At 40.0% G+C, this 27265-nt stretch overlaps 1 protein-coding gene across 1 annotated transcript in view; it reads right to left on the reverse strand.

The window, feature by feature from the left end:
• Window positions 1–27265, reverse strand: part of ATM (ATM serine/threonine kinase) — a 96974-nt gene that overhangs the window by 52609 nt on the left and 17100 nt on the right. The window contains exons 5-29 of the mRNA XM_063430122.1: window positions 26797–26961; window positions 24951–25116; window positions 24080–24318; window positions 23545–23714; window positions 22951–23123; window positions 20959–21330; window positions 19951–20148; window positions 18551–18646; window positions 17839–18064; window positions 17422–17547; window positions 17059–17184; window positions 16483–16572; window positions 12044–12212; window positions 10776–10975; window positions 10206–10288; window positions 9949–10104; window positions 9768–9843; window positions 9270–9400; window positions 8046–8145; window positions 4884–5060; window positions 3082–3251; window positions 2250–2496; window positions 1748–1866; window positions 961–1087; window positions 62–261 (exon numbers count right to left, since the gene is read on the reverse strand). Coding sequence (XP_063286192.1) covers window positions 62–261; window positions 961–1087; window positions 1748–1866; window positions 2250–2496; window positions 3082–3251; window positions 4884–5060; window positions 8046–8145; window positions 9270–9400; window positions 9768–9843; window positions 9949–10104; window positions 10206–10288; window positions 10776–10975; window positions 12044–12212; window positions 16483–16572; window positions 17059–17184; window positions 17422–17547; window positions 17839–18064; window positions 18551–18646; window positions 19951–20148; window positions 20959–21330; window positions 22951–23123; window positions 23545–23714; window positions 24080–24318; window positions 24951–25116; window positions 26797–26961 — 4102 coding nt within the window. The remainder of the gene's footprint in view (window positions 1–61; window positions 262–960; window positions 1088–1747; window positions 1867–2249; window positions 2497–3081; window positions 3252–4883; window positions 5061–8045; window positions 8146–9269; window positions 9401–9767; window positions 9844–9948; window positions 10105–10205; window positions 10289–10775; window positions 10976–12043; window positions 12213–16482; window positions 16573–17058; window positions 17185–17421; window positions 17548–17838; window positions 18065–18550; window positions 18647–19950; window positions 20149–20958; window positions 21331–22950; window positions 23124–23544; window positions 23715–24079; window positions 24319–24950; window positions 25117–26796; window positions 26962–27265) is intronic.

Here is a 27265-nt window from a genome sequence, read left to right on the forward strand (position 1 = left end):
TTTGTTGTTGTTAATGTAAAGTAGTGTTTACAATGTGATGCCCCTGTAACAGAAGGTGTACCTGCTGTTGATGTAGTGGATCAAGGTGTAAATGACATCTCTCAAAACAAAAGCCCAAGCACCTCCAAGACCATCTTTCATTTCTAGAAGCAGCAGGTTAACAAACAGGTGGTAGACAGATAAAATCCGGTGCTTCTTGTAGACATTGCTGGTTTCTGCAGCTTGCGTGCTAATCGACAATAATATTTTTTGAAAGGACTCCTGCAAGTGGAATATGACATCAATCATGCATGGTACCCCCGATTACACCCGTAAGAACAAACTTTGACAGCTCCGGACAGCTCAAGAAGAGAAAAGTTTCCAAAGTTTATTATTTTGAATGAGTTAAATGCAAACCATAAATTAAGATAAAGCGAAGGGGGATTAAAGAAACAATCTAACATTATTTATTTGTAATGTTGGTATGCTTTTTTGAACTTTCAAGTATGGCCCTTCTCTTTTAAAATAAAACTAAAAAAAAAAAAAGTAAAATTTACCAGTAATCAAGCACTGGGCAATATCCTCCCGGCAGCCTCCTCTTCTGAGATCACAAGTCCAAATACTCTCCGGTCCAATGTAATGGTTCTAGATAAGCATTGGGGACCTACTGCACATTTGCTGCTATTCCCACACTCCGCCAATCAAATGCTTCTTATGGAGAAGCAATTAATTCAAGGCTTCTTTATGAGAAGTGTTCACATTATACAGCAGCATCATGCGGTGTGTGATGATTTCAAACTTGAAGACTTTCAATAATTGAAAACCTCCTATGAGGAATTGTCTCTAGGGGCTCTCACTCTGATAGCCAATTGATGTGTGTTTATAGCAAAATGTAAATGTTTTACATTGCCAGGTTGATAGGAGAGATAGTAAAGATCAATACTGTAATAGAAACACATTGCTGTATTCATGTATACTCACAGGGGTCTTTGATAGAATCGCCACAAGACTTTTGAGCTTGCTTTTGTGACAGCTGCTGATATAATCCAAGGTTGCCTTTATGACATAGGATGGAAAATATGGAGGATTTGGGGCTGGATCCAATTCCCTAGAACAAAATACATGTTTTTTTCAACATTATTTATGTTATCTTTCACTGTTTTGTCACAAGAGCTTTTCACCTCAGTGCTCCTTTGAATTTATTTTCTTACCTAACCCCTAATAATGATCTCAATATTTGACTCAATAAACTGAATTTCAAGATGACAATATATGTCTTCTTTGAGTGATCCTGGCTGTAAGCCGTTTACCAAATACACCAACTGCCCTCAAACTGAATTCAATAAAGAATTTCCCTCTGGAAGAACTTGCCAAATTCTGATCAGAAAGCTCACAAAAAAACTGACCACTAACCCATAAACGTTTGAAGGGTCACCATCGGGGAGATAGCAATATCTCCCACCCAACCCGCATTGAAGATATCTCATTGAGCAGGTACCTTGTGTAGGGCATGGCAGGCTCTCCTTTCAATCTGCAGTGGAGAGGCAGTTGAACTAGGAGCCAGTACCAGCCATCCACTACTCCAAACACACACACTTTCAATTGCATGGGGGAGTGTGTCTCTGGTCCAGTGGAACTTGATAAGGTAACAGGATCCCTCCTTCCACTTGGTAAGAATGCTTTCTACAGAACTTATCAATGTTATTAATTTAGTATTTGGTAAATAGGTGAGCACCAACAGACATAGATGCCTGTTTTCTACCCTTACCCAGCAAACTGAATTAAGTCAGACTGTTCAGTGTTTGCGCCGGTGAAGGTTTCATGTAACGTCATCAGCAGCTCCCCCACAATATCGGGCAAGTGACGGAGAAACAAGCCATCAATTTGCTGCAAAGGCAAACAGAAGTAGAGCTGCGTTCAAATTGTATCAATAATAGAAGAATCAGCATTAAAATATTCTAAATGAAAATCAAGATAACAATGATGTCAAGAAAGGGGTGTAATAGGAAAAACATAACGTAAAAGACAAAGCACGGCATCACAAAAGTATGTAGAGAGACATCTAAAACAGCATATGGAGTATAGAACCAATACGAAAAGAAATTAGATTAAATGCAACTAGTCTAACGCACGACATGTGTAACCTCTTCTTTTGGGTCTGCTCAATAAACGGAAGAGAAAAACAGATATAGCCTGGTGTACATAACCAAACTCATTATTATACTGTATTTTCTTGTGTACTCAGACGTATTGAACCTACTAAACAATACCTGCTTGCCCAAGCAATTTTCATCTTGTAGCAAATCATATACTTTAGATGCAAGTTCCCTCTTCTTGGCCATCTCTGGGTCTTCTGCACTTTTATAGGCAAAGTAAGGCAGGACGTTGACCAGAATCTTTGGAAAACAATTGGCCAGAAGGACCTTCCAGTCCTCTTCAATTTGCTGAGCTACAGCCTTCACTACTTCAAAGTCACTTCGTATTACGAGGTGCGGAATAAGTACTTTGTAGCAGCATCTGCCAAGAGATATTGAATATTGTAAATAGGTCCTCATATAGTTGTACATATGCTATCCATCAAGTACTGTAAATCAATCGTTTACAGCTTTTATCCACTGTACAAATGGGTGTTGCAAGCCCTCTTAAAGCTTATATTCTTATTCAAATAAACAGTTTGAAATTTGGAACATTGTTTTAGTGCTCTATATTCCAGAATTCCTGGCCTGGTTCGGCACCCATGGGCCAGGCAACACTTATACATTAGTTTAGTTAACATATATTAAGGCTAATATAGCTGATAGCGTTAAGCATAATTTTTGTTTTACTGTTACACCTTGGTGTATTGCACTTTTTCAATTTGTATGTATTTAAGTGGATGGAAAACTTTAACTTAAGCCAAAACACTTATTTATTTTATTTGTTTTATTGTTTAATAATTCCATTCGGCACCCATATGTAGGACTATCCCTTTTTATTGTTATTGTTGGACACACATGATATAATTTGGGTAATTGTGTCTTTGCTGGAAGAACTATAGACATTATGAGCCCTATAAACAATTTTGAATCAAGAGAACCGAGTTGAGTTCATAAGCCTGCGCACCTGTAGAACTCTTGGAGTGAGGAGTAGTTTAACAAGACGTAAGGGAAATTGGATATGTTGTAGCCAGTATCCTTCATTCGTAGCCACTCGAGAACCAAGTAATCTAAGTGTGAAGTCATAAAGTCGCTCACACTTCTGTAACCCAGTTTGGCAGAAACTTTTTGCAACACCTAGAAAAATAAATTGTACCGAGCTTAAAAATAACTAGAATATATACATTGAAATCAACAGGTCAGGCAATAAACACGCACATCTAGAGTTCATAATATATTGTCTAGAATATATTATGTTTTCATTTCATACTGCCTTATGATTAGGGTTAAACGGACATTCGTACACTATTTCCTGATATTTTACTATGCCCCCACTGACATAATCTGGGCCCACTACACACCATACCAGGGACTAGAAGTTTCCTATTTATCTTAGCAACAAAGAATAATTTGTAGGCAAGTACAACATTCTAAATGATGGTTCAACTCCGGCTACTGAACAATATATAGCAGGTCGATATTTGGCAAATAAGCAGACATACATAGAGGCCAAGTGCATGTTAGACAAACTGTTACTGGAATGAGAGATTAAGAGAAAAACAATTGTTTTAATCTTTACCTTCGTCAGTAATTTACATACACAACATCAAATCCACCCGAACCCTTACTGGAGAGATTAAATAGATGGAAAGGACCTTTTTACTTCATTTTTATCTACTTGTAGCTTAGTAGATAAAAAGGAGAAAATTCCAGATCCTGATGTGTTAATTATTATAACTCTGGAAGGGAAATATAGAACCCTTACTGCTCCATATATTAAAAATACAATGAAATGGTATCTGTCGCACCTCCTACAGAAGACTGAATCATACCTTATCCTTAAACTGGATAGAAACCTGGATTAGGTTTCTTCATATCAATCAATAGCACTTCTAGACCAAGATCTCTAGTGATTAATATTAATGATAGCACATAGCTGCAATGTTTTATTACCCGGAATACTAAATAAACAGTGGTTGGGATTTGATTGAAGCAGTGCCCTACCACTACACACATCATAGACTACAGTCTTCCTTGTTTCTTGACAAAGTATCATGACTTCATTTGTTCTGGGTCATCAAATACAGATTATATGGAATTCCTTTGTTTAATCAAATCAGACGTTTGCACAAGATACCTATGATGACTCTTTGCCTTAGGTGTTTAGACTTAGACTAGTTAGCCATGCGCAGAGGAGTTAGGGATGGTCGCCTTATATCTCCTATCCAGATTAATAAAGCCACCCCCTTTTCTTAGATTACTTCATGAGCCCTACATGACAATATTTGCCTTATATTATGCAAGCTCAGTTTAACTGCTTTTTGGAGAGGGCATTCCATATATTTATTCTTCATGATTGTGGAATATGGGGCGGTCACAGGTTTCGAGATCAATCTGACATCTTTTAGAGGCAATATACAAACAATAGAAAATCTGAATAGCACTTACCACAAAGTGTGCAAGGAATACCAATAATTATGGCTTATAAAATGGGCACCATTTCTCTTTTTTAATGAACTACTAAAATACTTTGTCCATTTTGCTTCTCATTTATCCTTGCTGCTATTTATTACTTATTTATTACTGGTATTTATAAAGCGCCAACAGATTCCGCAGCGCTAATCTGATATGTTCTGTATGTTATTTTAACCCATATTTTCTATTTTTAGGCTCATTATTTCAGCCTGATAATTGTATCAGAATCCCTTTCTGCCATGTTGCTGGTGTTTTTTATCTCACTATTGGTAAATGCCCAAAAGAGACACTTGCCTTCCTTATGAGCTGAGGGTCCAGCTGATTTTCTTTGACAGACTGACAAACTGCAAAGAGCGCCTGCTTCTCACATACAGGACTGCTTAGCAGGATCACAGATATCAGCATGAGTAGTGTTGATTTTCGGTTGTACTGCTCGTCAAGGAGATCTTCTGGGTCAAGGCCACTACGAGACTGTGGAAATAAAACAGAAATTATTATGGTGTTATATGTCTTTGCCCTTTTAACAGACACATGGGTGAATGATGTATAGCAAAGTATTACTCTTACACTGAGATACTTAAACGGTAAACATTCATTATCCAAATGCAAAAGGTTAACTTTACCTGCAATAATCCGTCACAACATGTATCCACTACTGCATACAACATCCACTATACACACACTGCATACTACGTCCACTATACACACACTGCATACTGCATCCACTGTACACACTGCATACTACACCCACTATACACACACGGCATACTACATCCACTGTACACACTGCATACTACGTCCACTATACACACACTGCATACTACACACACTATACACACACTGCATACTACATGCCTTATACACACATACACACTGAATCCACTATAAACACACCTACATGGCATCCAATAAAGAAAAACACATACACTGTATCCACATACACTGCACACTACATACACTATACACACACACTGCATCCACGATACACACACATACACTGCATTCCTTTGAATTGACTCAGGGCAGGCCTTGTGGGCGGATTCAGGAGCGTGCCCAGTGGCCAGACTCAGGTGGACAGGTAACGTGGCCAGACTCAGGGGGCAGGCCCCGTGGCCAGACTCAGGGGGCAGGCCCCGTGGCCAGACTCAGGGGGCAGGCCCCGTGGCCAGACTCAGGGGGCAGGCCCCGTGGCCAGACTCAGGGGGCAGGCCCCGTGGCCAGACTCAGGGGGCAGGCCCCGTGGCCAGACTCAGGGGGCAGGCCCCGTGGCCAGACTCAGGGGGCAGGCCCCGTGGCCAGACTCAGGGGGCAGGCCCCGTGGCCAGACTCAGGGGGCAGGCCCCGTGGCCAGACTCAGGGGGCAGGCCCCGTGGCCAGACTCAGGGGGCAGGCCCCGTGGCCAGACTCAGGGGGCAGGCCCCGTGGCCAGACTCAGGGGGCAGGCCCCGTGGCCAGACTCAGGGGGCAGGCCCCGTGGCCAGACTCAGGGGGCAGGCCCCGTGGCCAGACTCAGGGGGCAGGTCCCGTGGCCAGACTCAGGGGGCAGGTCCCGTGGCCAGACTCAGGGGGCAGGTCCCGTGGCCAGACTCAGGGGGCAGGTCCCGTGGCCAGACTCAGGGGGCAGGTCCCGTGGCCAGACTCAGGGGGCAGGTCCCGTGGCCAGACTCAGGGGGCAGGTCCCGTGGCCAGACTCAGGGGGCAGGTCCCGTGGCCAGACTCAGGGGGCAGGTCCCGTGGCCAGACTCAGGGGGCAGGTCCCGTGGCCAGACTCAGGGGGCAGGTCCCGTGGCCAGACTCAGGGGGCAGGTCCCGTGGCCAGACTCAGGGGGCAGGTCCCGTGGCCAGACTCAGGGAGCAGGTCCCGTGGCCAGACTCAGGGAGCAGGTCCCGTGGCCAGACTCAGGGAGCAGGTCCCGTGGCCAGACTCAGGGAGCAGGTCCCGTGGCCAGACTCAGGGAGCAGGTCCCGTGGCCAGACTCAGGGAGCAGGTCCCGTGGCCAGACTCAGGGAGCAGGTCCCGTGGCCAGACTCAGGGAGCAGGTCCCGTGGCCAGACTCAGGGAGCAGGTCCCGTGGCCAGACTCAGGGAGCAGGTCCCGTGGCCAGACTCAGGGAGCAGGTCTCGTGAGCAGACTCAGGGAGCAGGTCTCGTGAGCAGACTCAGGGGGCAGGTCCCGTGGCCAGACTCAGGGAGCAGGTCCCGTGGCCAGACTCAGGGAGCAGGTCCCGTGGCCAGACTCAGGGAGCAGGTCCGCTGGCCAGACTCAGGGAGCAGGTCCCGTGGCCAGACTCAGGGAGCAGGTCCCGTGGCCAGACTCAGGGAGCAGGTCCGCTGGCCAGACTCAGGGAGCAGGTCCCGTGGCCAGACTCAGGGAGCAGGTCCCGTGGCCAGACTCAGGGGGCAGGTCCCGTGGCCAGACTCAGGGGGCAGGCCTCGTGAGCAGACTCAGGTAGCAGGCCCTGTGGGTACTCTCAGTGATCATACATTGCAAAAGTCTGCCACAACACTATATCTGAACATCTTGCTTCCTTAAAATCTAGCAGATAAGTTATATCACGGTTATAGGGTGCCAAGGAAATGAAAGGACCACTATAGGCACCCAGACCACTTCAGCTCAATGAAGTGGTCTGGGTGCCAGGTCCCCCTAGTTTTAACCCTGCAGCTGAAAACATAGCAGTTTCAGAGAAACTGCTATGTTTACATTGCAGGGTTAATCCAGCCTATAGTTGCTGTCTCCCTGACAGCCACTAGAGGGCGCTTTTGCGATTTACAGAGAGTAAATTGCACTTATTTGACGCTGGACATCCTCATGGAGTCCAGCGTCAAACAAGATCCCCATAGGAAAGAATTGAGTAATGCTTTCCTATGGGCGGGATTGAATGCGCGCTGCGCATTCAGCTCCACTTGGGAGCTGACGTCGGCGGGGGAGGAGAGGTCACCAGCACCAAGGGAGCCTGGTAAGTTAAGTGGCTGAAAGGGTCTTAACACGTTCAGCGCCAAGGGAGGGGGGCCCCGAAGCAGGGGGGCTCTCTAACGGGTTTGTTTTCCTGGCACTATAGGATCCCTTTAAGGTTCTGAAGAGAATTGGTACAGTCACCAGTCATTCCCCCTCAGTACTGCAGTCTCTTGTTAATATATTTAGAACCAAAGAACAGATCTTGTGAAGATATTGGTAGGTGTCCATGTTTATGCATTGATGTGCAGATGCCATAGACAAATGGTGAGAATATATGGCCCCACTAATTCATCTCTCTCTGAACTTCAGACAGACATACAGAAATAAAACTATTACAGATTACAAATGTTCTGCAACCAAATAACAGTATGGCTAATTTGTTCGGCAAAAAAACAAGCTTTTCCTATTGTAATATCAGCTGTGACATTTCTATCAAAAACTTTGTGCATTTGCTGCCTTCATAACATACAGTAAGAAACCAGGGCAGAGTAGACAATTACCAGGTAGCCCATTCCTTCTTGAACTTTCAGGTATGCATTATCAAAAGCTTGTAGTTGCAACTGCCTAGGCAGAGGTTGTGAGCTGATATTCTGGAATAGTCTGCAAACAAAAAACACATGAAGCACGTTAAGTTGGGAAATAATACTCTGCGCCCCTGATCTGCCTGCTTGATTGACATCATCAGAAGTGATTTTCTCAGCCAATCACAATGCTTTCCCGTTAGATTGGCTGAGCTTGTTAAGGAGGCAGATCAGGGACAGTGCTAGCACAAGCAAAACACCGTCCTGGCTAATCAGCATCTCATCATAGAAATGCATTGAATCAATGCATCTCTATGAGGAAAGTTCAATGTCTCCATGCAGAGGGTGGAGACACTGAATGGCAGTGCATATTGTGCAGCACTGCCCCAGGAAGCAGCTCTAGCAGTCATCTGAGGAGTAGCCAGTGGAGTTATCACTATGCTATAATGTAAACATTGCACTTTCTCTGAAAACACAGTGTTTACTGCAAAAAGCCTGAAGGGAATGATTATACTCACCAGAACAAATACAATAAGCTGTAGTTGTTCAGGTGACTATAGTGTCCCTTTAATCCAAGACAAAGGTTTTTACAGCCAGGATCCAGATGTGCACACCTTGTCTTCATGAGACCAAAATGTAATTACACCAGTTAATATGTGCATGTCATACATGAATATGTGGATAGCAACATTTAACCTATAAATTGTGCAGAATATGCATTAATTAATTGTTCTGGTTACCTGAGGTGTGTCTCTGTGGACTCTACATTGGGGCAAGTACACATCTATGTTCTAAGTAGAATCAAAGTATCAAAAAATTAAACATACATCTTACACATTTTACCAGGAAGACTTGCTTGTTGATAATTGGAAAAGCTAGGGCAACTGGTTATAATATAAAGAAAAATCTACAATTGGCTCAAGCAGTCCATGTGTGAGTCACTTTTGATATTTTGCTTTTTAAGATGATGGAATATTGTTTTGCCTATTGAAACCTACCGGTGAGCTTTAGCATATTTTTGGGTGGCTAGCGTGATGGAGGGTATTACGGTTTACCGATGTGTAAACAACCTGCAAGTGATCGTTCCTTAGAAAGGCATGACATGTTTTATAAGCACAATTTTTCTGCGTTCCCTTCTGCAATGTTATCCAACAAAAAATAATATATATAATATAATATCCGGTCTTATAATTTCTGGATTACCTGTTTACCGATGTTGCAGTGAGCAAACGGACTTGGTGATTGGGATCTGCCAGGAACTGAGGGAAGGCATCTCTTACATGAAGATCTGTGCCTCCTACCGTGAGGATAGTCCACTTAGCCAGAGGATCCACCTATCGTAAAAAATAGACAAACGGAAATTACAAAGAGTGTTCACAGAAAAATATTAGAGACAAAAGAACTATTTGAAAAATAATCAACAAAGGATTAAAACAAAGTCTTCTCATATCGATATATCGCAACAGATACAGTTGTGTCAGATAAATCACTTGTTAAAAAATAAGCAATCAGGGTGAACATATCAAAATACAGTTAGGGCACGGTATATTTAAACCCAGCTAAAGTTAAAAAGATTCTATCTAAAGTTAATTCTGTGTTGGAAGTTTTAGGGCTGTCATAAAGAGCAATTTCAGTCCTCAACTACAAAATCATACTTCCTCTATATGATATTATTTTAAATTATTCCAGGAAAGTGTGTACCTCGATCAGAGTCTTCAAGCACTTTACCAGTTCAAGTCTGACTAAGTGTGTACATTTTCCATCTTTTGTCAGATGCCTTGGGGGGAAAAAAAAATAAAAGGGCAAAAACATTTTAGCTAGGCTGCAAAGTTGACTACAATGATAATAGCTTTTTTCTGAAAGCAATAAAAATTAAGAATACCAAAAAGCTTGGATGATGTTCAAGAGCTGCCCTTCTGCGTCAAACGTCTCGTCTGTATCCATGTTCTCTTGGGACAAGCACAAGATGACAGGAAGCAGCCGGTGTAATATAGCAGCACATACCTCCTGGTCCCGACGATAAGTAGAGCACACATCACTGTAAAAAGAATAGCAAAAAAAAATTAAATATTCATAAATAATACAAAGCTCCAGCAAGAGACATCAAAAGGGCTTGAGGACAGACTAAAACTGTCTTACGGGAGAGGCTTCAGCAACACTTTGATGTCATCAACAGGCAAAGGCGAATCTTGCAATGGCATCTCACTTAACAACTGTAAATACTAGAATAAAAGAGAAGGTTTTGAAAAGACACCACAACTTTAAACACAAAGTAGAAAAATGCTAACTCACCCAACACATACAGGGTTATTCACTTAAAGGACCACTAAAGTCACCCTGATCACTTCATCTTAAAGAAGTGGCCTAGGTGCAGTGACTCTGTAGTATTTATCGTTCAATGTAAAACATTGCTGTAGAAACGGCCACTACCGCATTAACAACCTAGTGTAACTGATATTCGACATCCATGAGGACATAGAGTGTAATCAAATACTGCTCATAGGAAAAGCTAACGTGCATCATGTCCCCAATGCTCTTCTAGGAGAAGTATTGCATTGGACCACCTATGAGGAAGTAATGCTTTTCTGATTACGTCATGGGAGGCGGAGAGAACAGAAGCACCGAATGAAACTCGGAGCTGGAAAAGGTTGGGCAAAAACTGTTTTTCTTTTTTTTATTATATATGAAATGATTAAGAATAAAATTCACCCCATGAAGATGTAGAGGTTTGTTCATATCCCATGAGTTACTATCGATCAGGTTGAGGAGTTTCCGTCGTATATCAGATGGTCTGAAGGAAACATTGAGGTTCTGAGACGCTGATGCACAGACACACAAAAACTGCAATGTCTGTAGCAGGAGAGAATCTTGTTTTTTTAGATGTTCCTCAGATAAGGGACAGACAGCACCTATGTAGACACAAATCCAATGTTCAGTCATCCAGATTGTAACATAGCATGTATGACATTTTGATACTACTGAGCAGAAATGAGGTGGAGCAAAATTAATGTGTGATTGCAATTAGAGACTTTTTCTTATTTAGCATAATGATTATTTTCGTGCCAACACAAATAGAATTCTAATTCTTATACTTAACATCAACCTAACCACCCAATCATAAATCTATAACTCTAACATCTACTCTCAATGCCTAATGCTAAACTCAAAGCCCAAGTCAAAACCTTTCAATCTTATACAATTTCAAAATCTTACTACTAAGCGTAAATTATAACCACTAAACTTAACCTGAATATGTAAAGCCTAATCCTAACCACAAACATTATTGTAAAATCTACCTTCTGAACCTAACTACTTTAACTTTATTTATTTGAACTTTAAAGGGTTACTCCAAACAAAAAACACTGATTTGGGTTAGAATAACCCTTTCTAAAGTGGTCCTCCACCACCCTCCACATTGTAAAACTAATGGGTTCATCTGTTTTATCATCGAGTCCAAGTTCTCCCCTCAGCAGTGCATTCTGGTATCAGAAGCTAATTTTGCACAGAACTGACATTAGTCAATGATGCTGCTAGAGGTGGCATTATACCAATGAATAGGTTAATCTCTGTATAGGCAGAGTTTTATAGCGAAACGTTGCACACAAAGACTCCAAGCACCATAACCACTTTAAATCACTAAAGTGGTCTTGGTGCTTGCAGTAACCCTGTAAAGTTTTTGCCTTATCAACGAGGCATTCATATTCCCTTCATGCCAAACCAAACAGTGTCAAAACAGCTTTTTCTGTCCGCATCTCAGATGTCATGGCGCACCTGTTTTGGGCAAACCAGTCAGCACTAACACGTACCATTTCATCTTATATAACAACACAAATTACAAGGAAAGGAGACTTTTTCAATCACAACTGTTTATACTTTTTCATCATTAACCTTTTATACTACATTTGCTTTTAATGACTTTTAAAGGTCAGGTTTGCTGCAGTTCCATAATGTTGACAATGCTTGACAGTGGACATTACCAGTAACATTCTGTAGCTCTCCAATGTCTGTGCCATCCGAACTTTCCGCAGAACGCTCGTCGTCAATAAGGTCCACAGTCCCTTGGTCTTCTACCTCCATTCTAGAATCTAGGTCAGTATCCATGAGGTCTACCTCGTTGCTCTCCACTGGACTACCAGTGTTGCTTATCTTAAAACATATGAAAGAGAAAACCATAATTAATATGGTGCCACACAGCTGATTATTATTATTATGATATTTACAGAGCGCCGTCGAATTCCGCAGCACTTTACAATGGGTGGACGAACAGACATGTAGTTGTAACCAAGTTCGACACACATGAACAGAGGGGTTGAGGGCCCTGCTCAATGGGCTTACATGCTAGAGGGAGTGGGGTAAAATGACACAAAAAGGTAAGGATAGTATTAGACTAGTGACCATGGCAGAAGAGGAACCAGTTGGAAGCTATTAACAGTTTAATTGATATGCTTTTATGAAGAAGTGTGTTTTTAACGATTTTTTTAAGGAGTGGAGACTGGGTGAGCATCTAACGGAGGAGGGAAGCGAGTTCCACAGGAACGGTGCAGCCCTCGAGAAATCTTGAAGGCGAGCATCAGAGGTGGGATTACGGACAGAAGATAGACGCAAGTCTTCAGCAGATCGTAAGGGCCTAGACGGGACATACTTGTGTATAAAGGAGGATAGATAGGTGGGAGCAGCATTATGTAGAGATTTGAAAGCAAGAACCAGAATTTTAAATTGAGCTCTATATTTTATAGGAAGCCAATGTAGGGACTGACAGAAGGGTGAGGCATGGGAGGTGCGGGCGGACAGGAAGATGAGCCTCGCCGCCGCATTCATTATGGACTGTAACGGCGCAAGTTGGGAGCACGTAAGACCACTGAGAAGCGGATTACAGTAGTCAAGGCGAGAAAGGACAGTGGAATGGACCAACACCTTAGTCGCATCTGGCGACTCTAATAACTCTTAGCCAATGAGTTAAGCACTACACTGCCAGGAATTGCTCCGACAGCTCTCTGGCAAAAGCAGTCCAGGCAGGGGGCGACACCAGCTAAGAAGTTAAACCATTCTAAAACAGTTTGACTACTTATGAGATAATGCTAAGGCACTCCAGACACCATAACCACTCAGCGCACTCTTTTCCTTTAATTATTTACTGTTTTTTTTAACAATAACAATCCCTGCAATTAGAGGGCTGCTCTTCTTCTTTTAGCAGCTGCTCTCTTGATCAGATGCATGGATCTGGCAGAAATCTTCCTCAATGTACCTTTCTCTGCACGAAACCGTCGGTGCTCTGAATCAGCCACAAATCTCTTAATAGTGCGATGATCACGCTTAAATTTTCGTGAAATATCTAAGGCATTGAACTATTTCACGCTTTTCAGCAGCAGAGAGATAATTTCTCTTCCCCATATTGCATGAAAATGGTGTTTTGCTTAATAATGTGGAACACCCTCCTTTAGTAGTTTTTCCTTAAATTGGGCTCACCTGGCAATCTAATTATCACAGGTGTCCGAGATTGTTTTCAGTGATCAAAAGAGCCCTGAGACACAATGCCATCCATGAGTTAACCCCTTAAGACCGCAGCCAAATGTACAAGTTGTGATCCAAAAATAACGTAAACAAAACCTGGCATTTGCGCTATATGTCTGTCCAACCGTAATTCACCTCTTTCATATTAAATGCACCCACACTTATTATATATCATTTTATTCAGGGGAAACAGGGCTTTAGTTTAACATCAAATATTTAGGTATGGAACATAATTTAATATGAAAAAAATATAAAAAAATGGGAGAAAATAAGAATTTTTTTAATTGTTTTAGTTCTACGTGACATTTTAACTGTGAATGTCAAAATACTGTTTGCTTTTACTGCAATACAATACACATATTTGTATTCAGCGATGTCTCACGTGTAAAACAGTACCCCCATGTACAGGTTTTATGGTGTTTTGGGAAGTTACAGGGTTAAATATAGCGTGTTACATATTTCATTTTTTTCACATTGAAATTCGCCAGATTGGTTACGTTGCCTTTGAGACCATATGGTAGCCCAGGAATAAGAAATACCCCCATGATGGCATACCATTTGCAAAAGTAGACAACCCAAGGTATTGCAAATGGAGTATGTCCAGTCTTTTTTAGTAGCCACTTGGTCACAAACACTGGCCAAAGTTAGTGTTAATATTTGAAAATGCAAAAAACTAATTTGAACGCAAATTTTGGCCAGTGTTTGTGACTAAGTGGCTACTAAAAAAAACTGAACATACCCTATTTGCAATACCCTGGGTTGTCTACTACTGTTATACTCGGGAGACTTCGCTGAACACAAATATTAGTGTTTCAAAACAGTAAACGTATCACAACAATTATATCGTCAGTGTAAGTGCCATTTGTGTGTGAAAAATGCAAAAAATGTCACTGTCACTGACGATATCGTCGTTGTAATATATTTTATGTTCAGTAATATTTGTGTTCAGCGAAGTCTTCCGAGTAAAACAGTACCCTCCATGTACAGGTTTTCTGGTGTATTGGAAAGTTACAGGGTTAAATATAGTGCTAGAAAATTTAATTCCCTGAACTTTCGGCATGGGTTGTCAGGCAGGTCCTGCAAATTGCAAACTACAAATCGACCAGGGATTCAGCTTGTATCACTAGAGAATATAAACATAAAATACAACATAGTGTAATAAAGTTAAAATTAAATATTCATTTCATGTTTCCTAATTTTGGAATTGGCGTGGTAACCAAACAAAAGGAGGAACCCCCCTAACCACAGGGGAGGCAACCTGAGGGCTTGAAAAAAAACATCAATTTGTGAGTGCAACCTTGAAACATGAAATGAATATTTAATTTTAACTTAATTACACTATGTTGTATTTTATGTTTATATTCTCTAGTGATACAAGCTGAATCCCTGGTCGATTTGTAGTTTGCAATAGTTGTATATGGTCACCAAGTTGGGAGGTGACTAAAGGGAAGCAAGTATCCGAAAAGCTAAGTTTATATTGATATTTTCCACGGGTGAATAGGTGGAAGTTATACTAGGTCCTGCAAATTGTAATTAATAAAATGACCTAATTATGTAAAATTATTACATATATATATAGACGTAGAATTATTATATATATATATATGTGTGTATATATATATATGTGTGTGTATATATATGTATACATTTTTTTATATATACGTATATCCTTATGTATATAGATATATATATTATTTTGTTCTACATGTATTTTGATATCAATATATATATTAATTTTAAAATACAGTTAGAACGAAATTACGCATGTTTATATATTTATCTATTTATTTTTTATTATTTTTTTAATTTTATTTTTTAACATATTTATATATTTATTTATTTTTTATTATATATAAATATATATAATGAAAATTATATATATATTTAATCAATGTCATTGTACGTGTATTTTGATATTAATATATATAATGTATATATTAATATTAAAATACACGTAGACAGTGTATGTATATTTATGTGTATATATATATACTTAGATCATATATATAATAAATATATATATGATCTAAGTATATATCATCTTATTTTTACACTGTTTTAACATTTTTTTTATTTTTTTTCAGACAAAAAAAAAAAATGCCCTGCTGGCATTGACATGGACGGCTATGCCGTCCATGTGATCGCGGGGTCCTCGCAAGGATCTCGAGATCACATGGCCCTGGGGGGGGCCAAAGAGGACAGAGGGGGACTCCCTGGGCTCCCAGGTAAGTCCCCCATACCGCGATCGCCGCGGGTAAGTACAAAAGATCGCAGGACGTTCTATGCCGTCCTGCGGCTTTTAGAGCCACCAAAATAAGGACGGCATAGAACGTCCTGCGGTCTTAAGGGGTTAAACTAAAAAACAAAATATTTCATCTTTGTGACACTTAAATAGAATTTGCATAATAATTTGGAACAGGGTATATATATCTGCTAGACAGATGTTTACAGGCTACAATACCATTTCACAGACAAGAATGAGAGGCTGCAGGCTGGTAGAGCTACTCAGGGGCTGAGTGGGTCTATCGACAGCTTGCACCTTCATTTCATATTAAGATTATGCTATTTTGCATATGTTAATGCATTTTCTATCATAATACAGACACTGTGTGTCCTCAAGTTTCACAAGATTTGGAATAGAATTTTTTCTCACACTCCAGTGTTCTTATATAAAACCTTTATTGACTACCAATGATGCAACCCTGAGTAGGCTGATTATACATTAGGAGACAATATACATTCTGGAAAAATTCGAAATGTTATAAAAAAATAAAAAAACAACAACATAGACAGCTTATGGGGGGTATGGATATGTTAGTAATAAGGCCGGCTTCATAGCTCTGGAAATAAATGGTTAGAGCAGAGTACACATTTATATTATTTATCAATTATTTAAGATGCTTACCAAGTATTTACAGATATCGCACAGATCAGTTAACATCCTTGGTGATAAGATGCGTAAGAAGAAGACTTTGAAAAACTGAGCTGAAGTATCCTAAATCAAAAGAAGGAAAAGGCAGAAGTGATTCATACTAAATAGAACAATACATGGTCCGTATTTTACAGACTCATTAAAACGTCAATTATTACAAATTTTACATGTAAGTCAGATGCAGTTATTTACTCCAGAGGCCACAAATGGCTAATCTATGCACTCCAGATGTTTGTGAACCATTTATTTTGTTTTTTTAAGGAAGATATTTTTTATTTTTTTTCTTAAAGGAAAACTATAGTTTTTAAAATAATGTGTTTGTTTTTGCCGGGAGTATAAGTCCCCTGCCATTACAGAGACCAAAAAGACAGGGGCATTGCAGATTTTATTGAGTTGAAGTTGCCACGGTGAGTATATTGGTCATTTGAATCGGCAGGATCACAGATATACCATTAAGTGGCTACGGAGTTTTTTTTTATTAGAGATAAGCCATTTTCAGTTAGCTGTTTTGAAATCTATCTATAACACAAAATGAACCAGCAATAATACCTTTGTACAGTTGCATACACAGCCCAGGCACTGTGTGACAAATGATGCTAATGGCACTATTTTGGCATCTTCACCCACTTTTGACTTTAGGAATGAAGTGCTCTCACCAGCACACTGCATCAGCATCTGTTAAAGAAAAAGCATATTATGGAAGAAAGCAGTACAGGATATACAAACATCTCTGAAACATACCATCATAAAACTAAAATCTTTGAAATATCTCACTTTGTCTCAGATGCTATGTGAAAAGCAGTTCCTAGAATTCTCGGCCATTCTACAAAATACAGTACAACACTCTACCATTCAAAACAATGGAACGGCTAATACTGACCGACATGTGGTTTTCTAGTCAGTCAGACTTACCTTGGCCTTTTGAAACAAAGGAGATTTGTAGGCATCTTCTTCACTGATGACATCAGCATAACAGTAACCAGCCAGGACCCCAATTAGAAGACTAGCACAGTGAACAAGGTTTACCACCGGTGTAGTCTGCAGGACAAAAAAGAGGAAACAGCTCACATTGACATAACTAAAAACCTAGTTCACAACCCAAAGGAAGAGCCGTGCACTCACAAAATTGACACTTAAAAAGTGAAACACACATTCGGTGCCAATATGCCTTTATTGAACAGCTCTACATTTTATTTATTTTGCAATTTTGAAACTGTTCTTATAAAGCAGTTTCTCTTTATTCACAGCTATATAATAAGTGTCTGCATTATAGATGACCCAGTCATGATTGTTGTGTACAGAGGAGATAATTCAGAAACTCATTTATACCTCTGATGAGTAACTGTTCACTAACTGCTCAGACAAAGTGGTCAGGTCATGCTCCAACTTCTGTCTAATGGATGAATTCACAGTAAGGCATACAGATCTTGACCTATTGGAGGAATCTGCGCCACTTGTATTGGACAACAAGGTCATTTCATTAAATGAAGCACGCAGGTATAGCTCTTCTGTTTCAGAGAAAATGGCCTCATTGTTTCCTCGAACATGGTGTGAGCTGAAAAAAAACCAAAAAGACAGGTAATGAATTATTTATAAAAAAAAAAAAAAAGTGATTCAAGAAAAAATTATTCCCAAAACACAGTTTGCAATACATTGAGCCCTGTTCAGAGGAGCCTATAATGTACTTTTGTAGGGAGAATGTGTCACATCAACTTAGTTAACAGTCATGAAATACATTGGAAACATGATTGTATAATGTAATATTCAACGTTATAAAAATACTAAGGCAAAATCACAGAAGGTAAAGATATACAACAATGCAAAGATGTTGTCTAGGAGAATCCATTGCCAAAAGCTAATGAGAAAATGATCATGAGACATGGCAGTCCAAACAAGACTAATATCCATTATTGGTCCATTTTACTGCAGCATGAGCCATACAATGACATCTATAAAGTCACCAAACTGTTGCAAAATCTTTAAACCATCCACTTTAACAGAAACAAATGTGATTACAATGTGCAGTCATGACTTTACTTACCATTCTGAAAAGCTTCCAAAAAAAGTCATAGCAGCACAAGAGTCTTTGATTGATAGGCTCACAAGGACTTTCTGCAGAGCAGGGTGACAAAAGTCTCTGGAAAAAAATAGACAAGTTCTAGACGTTAATAAAACACTAAAGGAAGGGGAGGGAAAAAAAAAAAAAACAATTAAAAAAATCTGACCTAAAGACAACATGTTTACGTGAAGAGCAGATGTATGACAACCACCACCATGTATGCCTAGGTTTGCATTTGTATTTTAAACAACATCAATTCCAAAAATAACCTCACTCATGTTCCCAGACATTCCCAAGAAAAAGCCTCATCTCTCACACCTAGGAAGTTGTCATGCGTTTCCCTGTGGGAAAGCATCGGATTGGCTAAAAATCAGCAATTCTGATGAGGTCATGAAGGAGGCGGATGGAGCAGGGCCAGTGGCGCTTGAAATAAGGTGAGTTTTAATTCCTTTTAAGGGAGCTGAGGGGGGGGTAAGCCACGTAAATGGTGAGTTTAACAATATAGTGTCAGGAATACATGTTTGTGTTCCTGACCCTATAGTGTTCCTTTAATAAATATTGCTAATACAATGATTGGGAAAAATCTATAATTGTATTAGCAATATTTAGTAAATCAAATTCTTGTATCCTTGTATCTTGCATGTAAACACTGTTTAGCAGTCACTGCCATAATTGCTTTTTTTTTTTTTTTTTTTTAAATATAATTTTGAATGCATTATTTAAACAAAATTTTGTAGATTGTCTTCTTAAGTAAGCAAACAGAGTATTTCATTTTTTTTTTGCACCCTCCATATTTTGATCTATTTGCTTTCCACATATTTGCTACTTTTTATTTTTCCTCCCTACCTTTATATGTTTTCCCTAATGCACAGAGTTTATTTTTGTTTTCTCTTAGTCTCACAATTAGCTTTCTCAAACACAGGCATGTTTCACTAATAATCTATAAGTAGGGCATCTCAGCATTTTTACTGACTGTGTATTGCTATGACTATTATATGTTCCACAGGTAATAGTTTGAGTACATTATTTGGAAAGAGTTTTTCTGCACCAGATTATCAGTTGCATCATCACAGTCCTGAAAATGACTGACTATTGCTAAAAAAATATTGAGTTTGCATTGTGTGGCCCACGGTGGGGTAAATGAAGGACACAGTGGACCAAAAAAATTGCCATTTCACTTCATCCACATATCTGCTTGCAATTCCAGCATCACAAAATATATAATGTGTATATTCTAGTTTCTAGGACTGTAAACACTAATCAGAAACAGGACCCAATCAATGCTTTGTTAACATGTATACATTCATCGGAGCAATTAAAAAGTACTATTTAAATGGAATTCATGTCAAGAATGTCTATCCATTCTCATATGCAGCACTGACTTGGTTATAACCGGGGAAAGCTCATTATTATCTTCCATGTCATCCTCCAAATGGCCAAAGAGTAACCACTTTATAATGTCTTCTTTTAGCAATCCTTTACTTTCGCTGAGGTCACTCCCCAGCTGTTCTAATCCCGTGTGGAGATGCTCTGGGAGGGCACAGGATTCAAGAGCCACTGACAAGCAGAGCAATGCAGAGCTGCACAAAAGGAGAGCAAGAGTTAGGGGGAGACATTGGATTTGATTTTTAAATATTATTTACAACTGATATGTATTTTTATTTATCTACTTAATGAGAGGTCAAGTCACAATTTCATGATTAACAAAATAAAATCTATTAAAAAACCAAAAGTTAAGAACCAAAGTGTATAATTCCAGGCCCATTACTAACAGAATCAACATAAACTGCAAGGGATCCTTAGGGGTGACCACGGCACAACAATGGCTGGAACACCCCTAATATAGATATCTGAAGAGTAGGTGAGACTTGTCCAGTGCACACAAATGAAAATGGGGTGCACTGGTATGAGAAAGGGAAGACATGTAGGAGCATTTAAAAAAGAATTGTCAGAAAGCCACAGAGAGGATGGTACGTGTAATATACAGTGAAAAACTTAAAAATTAAACAGACGATCAGCAAGGAGAAGCGGACACCTGCCATTAAGAAAACCACTGACCATTTCACGAAAGTCTGGAACCTTTGGACATTTGGACATTTACCCCCTAATTTGGACCTTCCATTTCTGTGAACTCCTTTTTCTTTCATACTAACCCACATTAGATGGAAGGTCGTGGTGGCCCTTTGGTGCACTATCTGCTTGGTACCTGCCTTTCCCTGTTGTGGGCGCGAGGTCAACCCTTTTCTATAATGGGACTTTGTGTTACTTTTCTAATACCATTTCCTTCTGTGTCTTTCTGACAAATAACACATATGTAACACTTGCATATCCTTGTCTGTTGTTATAACTGTTGTACTGAAAAAAAAAAAAGATGATTATTACAGAATTACCTGGATGGTTTACCAGCAGACCCCGCAAACACCTTCCAAAAATCTCTGTCCGCAGGTATGAGATTTCCTTGCAGAATGACACCTAGCAGGGAAAAGCGTTCTACTTCAGTTTGTGGGGAACTAATGCTGCGCAAAGTAACTGCCCAGATCTTTGCCCACAGTTTGTAAAGGTCTGATTTCACAGTGACCATCACATCTGTCTTCTGTTTCTGACAAATTGCGACTTCCTTCAGACACCTCAACACGAAGGTAGCTCTCTCTCCTCGCCTTTGCTGAGCAAGTAACTGGAGCAGAACTGTTAATAAAGGAGTCAGCTCGCTGCTGGGCAGGCTCATTGGGTGCCTGGATATCAGACAGGATGTGATTTGTAACCTGAAAGTAAACACAGGATTTACAATGTACTTACCGTACAGCCATACAAAGTCAGAAATACCCTCATTGGTTTAAGTACACCCACATTTTTTTAAATAAAGTTCACAGAGTACTGTTGTATTCTTTATATTATATTTATATTGTATATTGTTGATCTGAGATTTTTCCCATTTCCAAAATGTTAGCTTTTAAAATTGCAGAGAAGTGTTTTTTATTTTTCACATTTTAAAAAAATATCAATTTGTGTCCTTTTTCAGGTGTGGAATTCTAATTCTGCAAAGTCAATAATTTCCCAGTAATTTGCCATTTGTTGTTATAAAAGAGACAAAAAAGGAACCTGAATGATTCTTATTTAAAATAGGATTACCATGGTGGCGCCGGAGAGGAGAACAACACAACACCACAGTAAGACTGCCTTGCCGTCCCGCCGCTACTTGCCGGCTAGGCGCCCTGGGGAAAGCGGAAAACACTCGACTAAGCCGCTCCGTCGGGTGATTCCCACCTGGCAGCGCAGACCAGGAGCCCAGAGAGGACTCAGAGGCCCTAGCCAGATATCTGAACTGAGTTGCTCGACGGCCGGGACGGGATGGGAGCTCACAGGCATTCAGGGCTGGTGGCCACCTGCCGTATGGAGTGATGGACTTGGGTGTCTCAGTCCTAGCAGCCTGCCATTAATGGGCATCGGATAAGCAGCCCCACACGAAGAGCCAAGAGCCCTTGGAGTACAGCCTGCTTTCAGTGCCGAATGGGCTTGATTACAGGGGAACTTTTAATTTTAATTTACCAACTCTTATGTTTATATGCCAGTTAATATAAAATGCTACTCTCTACACATAACTACTGATGGCAAATATGCAATATTACCTGTGTGAGACGAGCCTGAAGGTCTTAATCCATAAGATATGACTGCCTAAACATCCCTTTTGCAGCGAAACTATGCCCCACTGTTGAAATGTAGTGCTCATTACTTTTCTCTCACAGCATGACTAGAGCTTAGCTCGTACACACTGGGAAACACTAGCCAGATTGATCAAGGCGAGATACCTCCCTAGGAGGCAAACATCCCAGAGCACACCGGCCTCACCGACAGCTTCCCCTCCCACAGCCGCAGATCCATCTAAGTTCGGTGTGGGCATGCTATTTCAATCCACAACCCACAAATTGCTTCTTAAACATGCTCCATCCCTAGAACTAGTGCCCGGCAGATATTAAGCGACAGAACAAACTAAAGATTAACGTGTTACACTGGAATCATATTTTGTCTGACGGTATTAAGTTCAGCCTACCCAGTATGCCTTGATAACGCCTGATGCCTTTGCATTGTCAGACATAACTTGGTTTAGCCTGTTTACCCAAGCTCATGGTTAACCTTATACGCTACTCACCTCAGCTAGACTTACCTGGCATAACCCTAGTGTATTTTGTGTTCAACTCAACATATATACCGTAAGTTGTTATGTACACTCATGTTAAGCCTGTTCAACTATCACAAAAATTGTGCATGTACTCACACCACTGATTCACCTGCATACTACGCGCACGCTGTCGTGGCATTTGTTTTTACGATGTACTTACCTGCACAACAAAAAATAAAGAATAAAAAAAAAAATATAGGATTACCATGGGATAACATCAAAGTCATTGTGTGACTTCTGAAGGTTGTCTCGCACCACTTCCCAACCCAGTTCGATCCTCCGACGCTTACTCGGTATTCCCTCACCTGGTGCTTCTCTCTGCGTAACTGCAAAAGAAGCTTGGGTGATCTCCAGGACTCGAGTATCTTCGGTGAAGAGCTAAGAACAAAGCAAAGAAGTAAAATTGGGAATATTCTCTCGGGAAGAAACAATGACCGAATTATAAGACTCATGGTAAACTTGGTTAAAGTTTTCACACTGAAATCTTCTGAAAGATTGAAATGTTACACACTGCTTTCCCAAAATAAAGTATACTCGTGTCTTACAATTATGTAACTGATTATACACAGTGCAGACTACAGAATAGTGTAGTTAGCAATAGAAAGCTCACACTTTCACATTAAAAGACAAGAAAACATATTGAAAGGGCCATTCTATAGGAAAATGCTGCAAAAGATAGCAGTGTTACTAAAAATCTCAGGTGACTCTCGCCATTTTAATATCGTCATTTTAACATAGGAATATTCTCAAATGATTGGGTTAAAGAATGCACAGCCTACATTATCTGAATACACTTTACCTGATGGCAAAGATCTGCCATTAGTTCCACCAAATTGTCCTTGACTGAAACATTACGTGATCCGGATGAATATTTTCCCCTACTTCCTATCTGGCTGATCTCATGGACCATAATGTCATACAAACTGTACAAATTCCTCTGCCATCTGTCGGGGTCACATGCATACGCCCCTAGAATGAAAGAACAAATGGTTACCATAATATAATGATGTGAAATGTGTAAGTATCTACTATTGTCCGTACAAAGTCATTCAACTTAGGGTTGAGTCCAGAGCTAAGCTGTCCCTCAAGTTCAATGCATATAATAGCTATCAAAGGTCGTATGGGTGTGTAAGAAGATATAAGAAATCAAACATATGCATTATGCAAGGAAAAGAGTAGAGAGAGTCTACTTTTCTGTCAACTTACTGAAGTAAGCCACCATAAGACTGCCTGCACCCCATCTACTGTACTGCAGTGGTTTTGGTGCTGTGAGTGCATCTGGAATAATACTGAATAGTTGGTGGAAAATCTTGGGCTGTGAATTGTAGGTTTACCTTCTTCTGTGGTTTTTGCTCCTTTTGGATGGTGAGTACGTAGCTGCAAGCTAAAGAACTCCACAATCTCCTCCTTTAAAGCATCCTTAGGTCGATGTTGTGTCCATATTCGCAACACAGTTGGAAAAAGGTCTTCACCCAGCTTGCACACTCGCATGCGGCAGTTCAAAGAAGCCACACTAAGAAACACATTGAGAGCAGCAAGAATGTGGTCCAGTCCAGGCGGGTTTCTCTCCTCTCTAATGGAACCAATAACAATTTTTTGTTTTTAAAACAGTCAAGCAGCTAAATAAAGATATATGACAAACTAGGCAACCATTACGAGTGACAATATCCAGCTATACCCAAAACAAGATCCCCATAATGCTTAGTCATCGTTATGGCTGGTTTAGCTTTGTGAGAGTCGTAGTACGATAGTTAAGAACTTCACAGATCTGTCCTGAATTAACAGCCAAATAATGATTTATACTGATTCAGTTTACGAATATTGTTGTCAAAGCAGAATTCAAATTGTAGAATGTCATTACGACAATGTTGCATTAACACTGTACTCAAATGAGAGTCACACAACCTTTTCAACGTCCCATTTGGCACTATTTTAATGGATGAATTAATGGGTTTTTGCGTTAGCACATTATTCCTGTATGTGGTAAACTGAGTAACTGGTCATTATTCTGCTGTGCCAAGCTCTGTTTAAACTACAAAAATGTAGTCCTCTATCTACCTGTGCACTTTTGGGAAGGAAGAGGGGGAGATCGCAGTTGACAATAGACTATTGCCTAACTGACGTTTCAACAAATGTGCTACAGTGATAATCTGTGACCGACAAAGACCATACTACAGACTGAAACTTTCAGTTTGGACCATTTACCTTGCTCTTTGCATTGCCTTCAAGAAGAATTTAAAACATTCTGTGCGCATTCCATCTGTCTGGAGACAGCATCCTCTAGTCAATGTGTGGATGATACGAGCCACTAACAAGCGGTTTATGGCACTGTTTGGTTTTAAGTACAAGTTACAATACAACGTCAGCAATTCTGCAAATAAAACGAAATGCTGGTTAGTAACACTTTACAAATGGCATAAAGCAGATACGGGAGATGGATGATACTTATACAGTATACAATAATCTATTTTTACTAAAATGTGCAACGCCCTATTCAATTCCCAGATGAGAAGATAACTTGATAAGTGGAATTGAAGCATGTTGATGTATTCTGGATAGAAACATGTCGAAGAATATCTGAGGCCAGCCAAACTCCTAATTCTGATCTAATAATGTGAACATGTGTAGCATGGGCCACTCAATATTAACAACTTTTTATTTCTTTTGATGCTACATTTGTTATTCTGGCACATTTTACTAGTCATGTTTCATTCTTTCACAGGGGATTTCCAAGAAGTTATAAAACCATGATTTTCAGTTCAAGGTTAAATGTTATGATCCCTCATAAATATTACTGAAACATCTCCGAAACCCTACTCTATGCTACACCCTGAAACTTAACATGTTCATTAGTGACATGATATTAAATCTTTGAATGGAAGAGTATTACATGCACTATATTTATACATTTCACATCCCTAGTGTATCAACCTAACACCTACAGCAATACCCCAAACTAGCAGCATCAAAACGGCATCCACTGCACTAAAATGCTGCACCCACATTGTGCTACATAATTAACATCCACTAAGGTGCCTTAAAGTGGCACTGTCCCAAAGTTTGTAATTAGAGGTGTTATCTTTCACTCATTATTAGTGGGGACTTAAGGCTAACAATAGAATTGTGCTCAAATCATACCTGGACCTTAGCCAGAGCAACAAGGGGAAGTGCTAGCTGACAAAAAGACCGGGATTTTACCCAAATGGTACCTTCCACATATATTGACTTAAGCCAAAACCAACCCTACCCAAAATCTTTGTGTTTAATAAATCACATCATGACACCAAACTCAGATTATCACATGAACATATTTTTATAAACTCGGTACCTGCTGTATTAACCCCAAACCACGCAGTATTAACCCCTTCACCTCACCACATTATAATCCTGCACCCACATATTGTGCTGTATAATTACCTACAAACATCATTTCTGGCAGTGCCAATTGAATGCATCATATCATTGGAGGCGTTATTTCTATCTCAGTATTAAAGAGGGCTTGGGGCTAGCAATGACATGTTTCTAAAATGAATATTAAACTTTTCAGGACCCCACTTGCGGATCGAGCCCCTGACAGTGACTCTCAACATATGAGACTTTAAGTTAAAATTTGTAGAATTCTTTATTGTAAAATTATTACCACGAGAGGAGTGTGTTACATTCACTAGGCTAGGGAGTTTTCGTTCTTTTGAAATTCTCCCTTCTTCTGTAATTAGCATTGTAGTTTATTACTACTATGGCTTGTGATTCCTCAGTCCATCTGCATACTTGATCACCCATTCGAGCAGCTGCATTTTTGCATCCCAAATTATTACCAAATAAATTCCACTGAAATCAATGTGAGTAGCTAAATTTGTTGAGAGATTTCGACCACTTTCTCTTCACAATCACTTGGTGCGAATAAGCCATAATCAATATTAATAATGCATTATCAAAAGGAGGGAATCTACTCCAGCCTGGCCCATCCATTTAAAAACTGGTATGTTGAGATGATCTGTCTGACGTCAAATATAATTCTGTCAGTAAACGTCTCACAGCAAGAAGTACAAACCTTTCCACTGCTGAGGAGTGATCTCACACCAGTACTTGCGGACAGAGAGAATATCCTTAAGAAGTATACTGCTGTAATCCGCCCCATACGCAGCACAGGTGGTAGGATCATTCACAGTGTTGGTCACATGAAGCAAAAGCTCGGAGCATTTTAATCGAGGAGCACCTAACCAAATAAAAACAGGAGAATTTGATCTTAGGTGTTTAACATAGACAAACCAGGAAAGGGTCAGGATCGTTACTTCTGAATCCAAATGTACCTATGTTGCTGGCAAGGTTAGAACTTTGTATAGCATTGATTAGCATTGAGGGAAGTGATATGGGACATGAGTACCCGTGCCTGTTTGGTATACATGGAAGTCTCTAAGATATGTATATATATATATATATATATATATATATATATATATATGCTTTTTTAATTAAAAAAAAAAATGTCTAATACCCTGCATTGTGAGTCTATGTACTAC

This window comes from Pelobates fuscus, chromosome 1 (genome assembly GCF_036172605.1).
Source record: "Pelobates fuscus isolate aPelFus1 chromosome 1, aPelFus1.pri, whole genome shotgun sequence".
NCBI lineage: Eukaryota > Metazoa > Chordata > Amphibia > Anura > Pelobatidae > Pelobates > Pelobates fuscus.